General features: G+C 40.2%; 1 protein-coding gene across 2 annotated transcripts in view; it reads right to left on the bottom strand.

Moving 5' to 3' along the window:
- LOC110024814 (E3 ubiquitin-protein ligase MIEL1) overlaps positions 1-8,742 on the bottom strand; it is a 13,512-nt gene extending 4,770 nt beyond the window's left edge. Inside the window, exons 1-10 of one of the 2 annotated variants that reach the window (XM_020724977.1) lie at positions 8,484-8,740; positions 8,281-8,368; positions 8,125-8,163; positions 7,986-8,018; positions 7,830-7,907; positions 7,704-7,747; positions 7,569-7,609; positions 6,546-6,628; positions 6,386-6,477; positions 6,221-6,290 (exon numbers count right to left, since the gene is read on the bottom strand). In XM_020724977.1, the coding sequence (XP_020580636.1) occupies positions 6,221-6,290; positions 6,386-6,477; positions 6,546-6,628; positions 7,569-7,609; positions 7,704-7,747; positions 7,830-7,907; positions 7,986-8,018; positions 8,125-8,163; positions 8,281-8,368; positions 8,484-8,536 (621 nt within the window). In that variant the 5' untranslated portion in view covers positions 8,537-8,740. Of the gene's footprint in view, positions 1-6,220; positions 6,291-6,385; positions 6,478-6,545; positions 6,629-7,568; positions 7,610-7,703; positions 7,748-7,829; positions 7,908-7,985; positions 8,019-8,124; positions 8,164-8,280; positions 8,369-8,483 lie in introns of both variants that reach the window. The other variant, XM_020724978.1, reaches the window with a different exon arrangement.
- Positions 8,743-9,298: the final 556 nt, after the last annotated feature.

Below are 9,298 nucleotides of genomic sequence, written 5' to 3' on the forward strand. Positions count from 1 at the left end.
ACAACATAACATAAATCACATGCTAGGACAAAGCAGAACGGCAGGTGAATGTCGGCTGGGATGGGAAACCTGGACACAAGCGGAGGAAATCCGGTGGCTAGTTGGGGAGAAACAAAGAGCTGGAGGGACTTTGGTGGTAGGATGGGGTGTGGGTGGCTACTGGGAAATGAAGTGTCGGTTGTAAGAGGCCGTAAGGAGGCGGGTGTTGGGGTCGAGTGCAGAGGGATGCGGGAAAGATAACAGGCAGCTGGGAGGAGGATTGGTATTGGCGGCTGAGAGTAGGGAGGTGTGGGGAAGGTTACTGGGAAATGAAGTGTCGGTTGTAAGAGGCTGTAAGGAGGCGGGTGTTGGGGTCGAGTGCAGAGGTGCAGAGGGATGCGGGAAAGATAACAGGAAGCTGGGAGGAGGATTTGTATTGGCGGCTGAGAGTAGGGAGGTGTGGGGAAGATATTAGGTGGCAGAAAGGAGGGTAGGGGAAGAGGGATGGAGAGTATCACCCTCTCCGAGCAGGATACAGCGGAGCACCCCCTATCCTTGAATACAGCCCTAAGAGGAAAAACTGGGGATGTCAGCAATCGTCCTGAAAGAAAACACAGAGAAAAACTAATCCTAAACAAACAAAAGACCATATTTATAATAGTAGATAACTAAGGAGGGGGACGCCCATCCCCTTGGACGACCAATCTAACCCAGACCAAGGGTCGGCAAAATCCTTACCCACCTAGCTGAACTGGTCGTCCCAAACTCAATCGGTTCAGTCCAGGTGACCCCCCCAAGCCTCCGCATCAATCTCTCCGGATTGAGGGAGTTCAACCTCATTCGTCGAAGCTTTTGTCAGCGTGTTTCCGGTGGTGGCGTTGTTATAACCTCCTGGGGTTGAAGGGACTTCTACTGCGGTCCAAGAAGCATCTGGATCCCATTGGAGACTACACCATCCCCAAAGCACTTGAAGATTTTCCCTCACTTACGAGCAAACATCAATATCGGTCCAATCTTCTAGGACTGCACGTCACACATATATTGTTGAATCCTCCCAAAATTGCCAATGTTGGCTCAAACTGATCTGAAGTGAGGGTAACCTGAACCTCCCTGTATTGTGGTGGTCATGTCGGTAAGGAATTGATTATGACGTCCTGAAATGCTCTTTACCATGACTATCTCATGTCTAGAATCGACGTCTAAGTCTAATTTTCCTCTATCGTCATCAAAACGGGTCCCACCAACGCTGCTTTGCCTCCAATGTCACCTATGATATTGTGCTCCGCAGATGAGAGAAGGAAGATGCATTTCCCCTCCTTAGTGAATAACATGTGTTTCAGAATCTATCATAATCAATCTGATGATCAAATTACCACGATCTCCCCGACAAAATGTGACAGGCATCCATACATTCCATGTCGCACCACACATGATGTTGCAGTTGGCTCCCAACCGAAAACTCCACTAGGCATTTCTGATCAATGCTAGCCTCGTTCTCCTTCTTCAACCACGTCAAAGAACACGGTTGGGAATGTCTCTGAGTCATGAGGCTCAATTTCTTCACCACCTATATAGACGCCACGTTCCCATTGATCCATCCATCGATTATGAGATTGCATACCTTTCCGTTCACAGTGCAACAAGTGTAGAATATGTTGGGACGAAGCCACTGTGAATCCCTCATATCCTCAATCTGTAGGACCAGTCGAACCACAGGGAACTTGATCTCATTTGGTGAAAAATGATACACCTCACCCTGTTCTTCAGCTGCCTCCTCATCGCAAACTACCTCCACTGCACCTTGCTCGATTAACTTGACTTGTCGAGCAGCTGGAGATGATGTGCCCAAATCAATGGCATCTAAAGCATTTTCGGACTGGGATTTTACTCTTCTTGGGCTTCTTCTCACTCGAGATGGCTTTGTCCACATATGAATCAATTTTTTCAACTCATGAGGCGTGCTCATGTTGATGTCTCCAACTGTGAGTGGCTATCTGAATGATGGTAGTTGTCTGCTCTGTTTCTATTGTCTCTCTACCTTCAGGCCTAAGATCTGGGCATCTCCTAGTGACCAATAGGGTTTTAGCTGCACAATGTTGCTGATAGCGAGCTTCATAACCACTAGATATCGGGTTATGGAATGTTCCTTTAAGTTTGATCAACTCACACCTCATCTACAACTAATCAAACTGCAAAGTGAACTCCTCCACTGATAGGTCTCTCTGATGTAGATTGTAGAGTCTCAGAAATGTATCCTGACGATAATGAAGGGGTAGGTATTTTCTTTGCATATCCTTTCTCATCTTCTCCCACATGGTGATAATGTCATTGCTCTCTCTTTTTCTCTGCCTCTGTAAGTTTTTCCACCACAAGAAGACTCTCTTCTTAAACGTGGCACCCGTTTATCCTTTGTCACATTCTTATACGCGAAGATTCGGTCAACTAACAATAGCCATGCAATAAAATCGTTGAAATTCATACCTCCATAAAACTCCAAAAAATCCACTTTGGTATTGAAATCTCAATGTCCTCCATATATGGCCTCCTCTCTCGGCATCCTCTGATATTGAATTCCGAAGCGTTGGAGCTTGTCTTCCTCAACACTGACATCTTCCCTATGAAACGGATCAGATTCTTCCCCTTCTCCCCTTCGATTCTCTAGATCACTTTCAAGGGTAATCTACCTCTGGTTCCATCATCAATCTCCGCAAGCCTCTGCTGAAGACGACGAAACTCTCATTGTATCTCTTCTCGGGTAGGCTTGGACATATATCTCCTTAGTGACACGGTTAGAGTTTGGGATTTGCGAGAGAAGAAAGGGTATTTAGTGGTAGGAAAAAAAATGGTGGAGATGGCTTAGGTAGGGATGGATGCTAGGAAACCCAATGATATAACTAGGATTATGTTAGCTCTGATACTAATTGGTACCGGAGTTAACCAAAAACCCAACAGAATAATACTTTTATTGCTGAAATTAAAAGGGGTTACAAATAAAGACTCTTAAAACTTGACTAAAACACAACACAACACAAACATCTTGCTTGGGTGGAGCGAGACGGCAGGTGAAGGTCAGATGGGATGGGAAACCTAGACACAAGCAATGGCAACAGAGCGTTAGAAGGAATCTGGTTCTGGGATGGAACGTGGGTGGCTACTGGAATTAGAAGTGTCAGTTATAAGCGGCGATAAGGAGGTAGACGTTGGGGCTGGAAACAGAGGGATGCGAGGAAGATAAAAGGCGGTGGGGAGGAGGACTAGGATTGGCGGCTAGGAATCGGAAGGTGTGGGAAAAATAATAGGCGGCAGGAAGGAAGGCAAAGGAAAAGGAATCACTAGAGATAGTCACCACTATGGAGCAGGATATAATCAGAGCATCAAATACAACCCTGAGAGAGAGAACTGGGGACGCCAGAGACTATCCTGACAGAAAACACATTGAAAAACTAACTCTAAATAAAGAAAAGAGCATATTTATAATAGTAGATAACTAAGGAAGGGGAGACCCCTCCCATTGGGCAGTCAACCTAGCTCAAACCAAGGGCTGGCCGATCCTTGCCCACCTAGCTAAATTAGTTAGCCCTAACTTAGCCGGTTTAGTCCAGGTGAGCCCCCCAAGCACCCGTGTCAAATAGTATCTTATTTGTCAAAATAAAGACAATATTCCCTATAAATAGAAAATGCATCCCAATCATGTAAAGGAGCAAAAACATTTGCAAACCTTTGAAATGTGATTTATAGTATAGTTTTGAAGCTTACCTGAGTTATACAGTGCATAAATAAACATTGCCATTCAAAGCATCAAGATATGCTAAATCTCAAGATTTTATATAAAAGTAGGCACATGGATCATGCTAAATTGTGGGTAATTTCAGTTTGTTGTGTATAGGTGCAAAAAAGGTAGCTAAAAAGAAACATATTAAACGATTGAATTGATTGCATATGTTATCAAAATTTTCATAAATACATCTAAAGATACATTGTTTAGAAATCTATTGTCCAATCCTGTGCAAGCACCGTCCTTTGGGACTATTTCCACCCCTCGGATAGTGTATCTTAATGCAAAGGTCACTGGTAAGAGCCCTCCAGGATGAAAGACTTCTCAAACGTTATGAACTCACCAATGAGAATCAAGCTTTAGTATGTATTACAAATGCAACAATAACTCCTTTACTAATTTAATATAATAACTAGCTCCATTTCTCTTGCAATCTCACTCTTCAACTTGAGTTTAAACTAAAAGAACTTGATGTCTTTCCTGGATTATTCGACGGCCTAAAAAGAAAAGACTGGTCATCCCAACTTAAGAGTTAGGTGGCCTTCTTCAACCACATCTCCTTCAGCTTATTACGTTCAAGAAGATGAGCAGCTCCTTGGATAGAGATAACAATAGCAGGGAGGCCAGGGAGCTTTAATGGCTGAAGATAAAGAGGTTGAGAGCTACAAATAAAATCGAATGTGACTGTCCAAGAATTAACCTAGAAGAGGGGGCTGGCAAGATCGATGCTCTCAATGAAAATGGTTGAGCCAAAGACATAAGAGAAGTGGATTAGAAGGTCTTGAAATTTGCAAAGGAATAGTGTGTGCCTATGGGCATACACCCAAATGGATGAAACAATGTGTAAAATTTAGGAGGAACTTTCACAAAGGGAAAAACTCTAATATTTCATACATCTAATACAAGAAAATAACGACTATATATTCAGTTCAGACTAACCCTAATACAATTGGAGAGAAACTCAAATCGTCATGATAAGAAAGAAAGAAAGAAAATACAATAATGGATAATTAAGGGAGCATAATAACTCCTCCGCAAATAACAGCTGGCCCATGTTGGCTCAACCCTAGTACAATAATGGTCAGCCTCCCTTCCCTAATTTTTTCTTGCTTCCAGTCGCAGCCCCACTATTGTCCAACATGTTGTGCCACCGCAAACCCCACCGCATTCTCCATATCGAACAACACCAACCTAATGCCCTCCTCTAGGCCGCAGATCCCCCCATCTTCTATTCCTTCTCGGATTGCCTGCACCCCCCTTTTCCCCTCACACCACCACCACACCCACTTCCCTACCATCCCCACGGCTGTCCCACCGGCCTCCATAGGAATTGATCGTTAATGTGCCATTTTTCTATTCTCGTATGTGTCTTGAAAGTAAACCGTTGAATCTTTTCTGATAACTCTAGTATTACCTGATCGCAGTGCTCACGAATCTTGAATTTCCACCAGAGAGAAAAACTCTAGCGGCAGGACGAGGACCGAGTGAGAGCCCGCTAGAGCTATGGATGATTTCCATTAGAAAGAGAAAGTTAAATCTGAGAGAACAATTGCGACTTGAAAGTGCAAGGAAGTCTGTGGGTAGGAGCATAGGGAAGCCAGTGGCTAGGAATCGCATGGAAGTATATGGGCTACCTAACGGCTGCAGAGAGAGCGAGAGAACAATTGCGACTGGAAAGTGCAAGGAAGTTTGTGGGTGGGAGCATAGGGAAGCCAGTGGCTAGGAATCGTATGGAAGTATATGGGCTACCTAACGGCTGCAGAGAGGAGTATTACAGTTAGAAAGAGGGGCAAATGACCTATGGTTTCCTAAACGGAGGAAACCGTGGGTCGGCCCATGTGGTCCACAGATGCATACATATGATCACAACGGAATAGCCATTAGGAAGAATTATTGTAATTATATTTCCAAGTTCCTAGGGAGCCGAGGAAACCGTGGGCCGGCCCATGTGGTCCACAAATGCATACATATGATCACAACGGAATAGCCATTAGAAATAATTATTGTAATTATATTTCCAAGTTCCTAGGGAGCAGCAGGGAAGTCAAAAACTTACTATCTTGTAAGAAATTCTACAAATAAAGTTATATCCATTTGAAAAATAATAAAGTTGCTAGAACAAAAAAATTGTCCATTATGATTTTGGAACTCCCAAGCTCCATTATCAAGAGTCGCTTAATATACCATATCTTTCTTTCATGGTTGCAGACTCGTTAATAATTTATTCATTAAACGTTGTGCACAGGTCCCATTCTAAGAGAAGCAAATTTCATTTTGATATATTGCATACTGATATTCTCTTACTCATTAAAAGTGAACAATTCCATTTCATAACAAACTATAAGCATACAATCATAACTCAAATGAAACCAGCATATCTTTATCTGCCGTTCATACAGTTTCTGTAGATAATGCCAAATGAAACATTTTTCTCTGCTGATATATAAAAATTCATAGATTAAGTACCTCCTCATCATACTTTCTCCAAAGTCTTGATAAGTCAATTACAGACTTGGAGCATATTGGACATGTATATCTGTATGATGGGATTCACAGAAAGAATATGAATAAATTTAAAAATAAAATCATAAGTTGCAAACACAAAATAAGCAAAGATAGCATGAAGTTTACTGTTCGTGTTCTATCATGTCATCATGACACTCTGAATGCATTGTATGCCCGCATTTCAAGACTCTTGTCTCTCTTAAGGAGTCAAATAAATACTGTAGTAACAGTTGATGACATTAACATATTTCCAGTGTTCAAAATAAAGAAGCATTTCAGTACCAACCTCAAAACATATTGGGCAGTGATGCTTCATTGAGTTCTCAACACATGAGTGCTTATTCCGCAAGTGAACAGAGTAGCATGATCCTAAAATTTTAAAAACTTTCACATTATATTTATTTTGATATAACATTATAAAATCAAAATTGATCTTCTCTTACAAATAATGAAGAAATTTCTATGAAAATATTTGCATTATGTAATCTTAAATTAACATATGAGTTGAGAAAAAAGATATAATATAAAAGTATTCTCAAGAATTGTATGCATCTAAATTATTTCAGATGAGAATAAATAATCAATGTTCAAAAAAATTAACATTATATTTATTTGATGCAACACTGTATAGATAATAATGGTCTTGTTTTGAAGATAATTAAGAAGTTTCTTAAAAATACTATATATTTTTTAAAAATTATTGAAAAAAAGAGAAATGCAAGGATCCGTTATTCTATTAGCTATCTTACATTGATGAATCATAACCGTAAATAAAGTATAGATTCATCTGAAGAGAAGCGCCTTGAGCACTTATTTTCCTAAATTCCCTTATTTATAGTTTGACCATTAAAATCCATCAGTATTTAAAACTATGCAATACAAATGAGATGCACAATACATTTTATTTCACTAGAACATACCCAAAGATTGACAGAATTATGAAGTAAAACAACAGCATATTTTCCCGTGGAAGCAAAAAAGTACAAAAAATAATTCACCTATATAAAACATTTAACATTGTATTAGATGGTTTGGTCACAATAAACGTCGGCCATCTGATGATCCGGTTAGGTGTGTTGATGATTTAGATTCGACTTATGTTAAGGTAGAGGTAGACCTAAGATGTCCTAGGCATGTTGTAAAAAAATGATCTTAATTCATTGGAAATTAAATGAAAATATGACACTCAATAGAACACAATGAAGAAAAAGGATTCACTTAGCCGACCCCAAGGCTTCTTCTTGTTGTTGTTGTATATAAAACACAAGGAAATTTATCATTCCAAGCTTTAGAGTGAATTAGTGCATACCACACTTTTTACAGTGGAAAAAGTTCTCCTTGCCACCGACTCTGCACAAGGATTAGTTCGATTTAGATCCAACTATAACTCCAACAAACATTACAAAAAAATTTAATAATTAAAAAAGAAAATAGATTCCCGGACCTGCATATACCACAGTCATCACAATGATACAGCCCCTTCTCAATCTGCAAAAAGAAAAGCAGATCGGACCTCAAATTCCCACAAATAGAAATTAAATTGTTAGCTAAAGCTCGTCTGCAAGCTCACGTCATCATCATAGAATTTGCACAGTTTACAGAAGTACTCCCCCATATTGACCCCGCAATTCAAACACACTTGGGCAACCTATCAAACAGAAAAATGTTCATAAATAACTAAAAGCAGTTTAAACAGCCATAATGAACGCGATCAATAGATGCATACCGGCTGTTCAGTATCACACACTAGGCAAATTACCTGCAAAACATCGAATCCAAACACAAAACTGGTGGATCTCAGCTTCAGAACCAAAAAAGTAACAACAAAATTAAAAAAAAAAAAAACAAAGATATCAAAATCCCACCGTTTTAACATCCTGCCTACACAATTCGTGTCGATCTTTCTGCACAGCAACGGATCAACAAAAACCAAAAGAAAAAGAAAATCAAACAAATCACAAAAACATTCTTCATAACGACACCATCGCCTGAATCAACGCCAAGGGGAAGACTGTGCATACAGTAGATTCGTTGTGGCAATGGCGACAGCTAAAGATCTCATTACAGCAGGGCGCGCGAATCCTGCACCTCCTCCGGTAGTGCTCGCATCTGAATTCAACCAGTTCATCACGTAAACAAAACTTGTATCCACAAACCTCCAATAGATGACTATAAATCAGGATCGAGCAAATCAGAAACTCGCAGGAAAGAAATCGGTCATCACCCGTAACCCATCTTGCCATACTCCAGGCGAGAATCGTCGACGGATGTATCCATATCTGATAAACCAAAAAAACGCGAAGCTTCACAGCCGCAGACAAGGAGATCAAGACCAGTAAACGGTCAGAAGAAAGCATTTTATATATTTCTATAAAGGGAGTTGGAGATTGGCTCGCTGATCGCTATCTCCTCCTCCCCATTGCCAGGAAGCGGACGCAGCCTGCACGCAAGAGACAAGGAAGCCATTATTTCCCCCAGGGGTAATAATTAAACACGGTAATTTTACGGATCAAACCTTACGTGTAATTACAATATTTATATTCGAACGAAGGTTCGCCAATATATGCAATTGTTCTTATGTACAGGTGTGCTCATCTCTGATTTGTCGTTTTACATGGCATCATCTTGCTTATCAGTCGGTAGAATAGTATTGGCTATAAAGAAAGACACGAGAATATTTGCATGATGTTGTATTATTGAAATGATACCATTGATTATGTGAGTCAATGATAATAAATGGGGATAATTACATAAAGATCACATAAAATATTGATATTTATAAATTAATCTCTATGCGATTTTTTTGAACTGCAGAATGAAGCTGATGTATTTATGTGTGTCACGATCAAACTATCGAGAATTTGATAAAAGAATGAACGTTATTGGTTGGGGTTTTATCATGAATTTTGATATTTGAGTGAGAATTTGAAAAATGGATGTAAGATGGAGGTGGATTTGTAGATAAGAAGCTTATGGCGGTCTGTATGTAATGAACAACATCAATTCTCTATTATGAGAGATGTGTTTAAAATTGTTGAT

The sequence above is a fragment of the Phalaenopsis equestris genome, unplaced genomic scaffold, assembly GCF_001263595.1.
Source record: "Phalaenopsis equestris unplaced genomic scaffold, ASM126359v1 Scaffold000276, whole genome shotgun sequence".
Classification (NCBI taxonomy): Eukaryota; Viridiplantae; Streptophyta; class Magnoliopsida; order Asparagales; family Orchidaceae; genus Phalaenopsis; species Phalaenopsis equestris.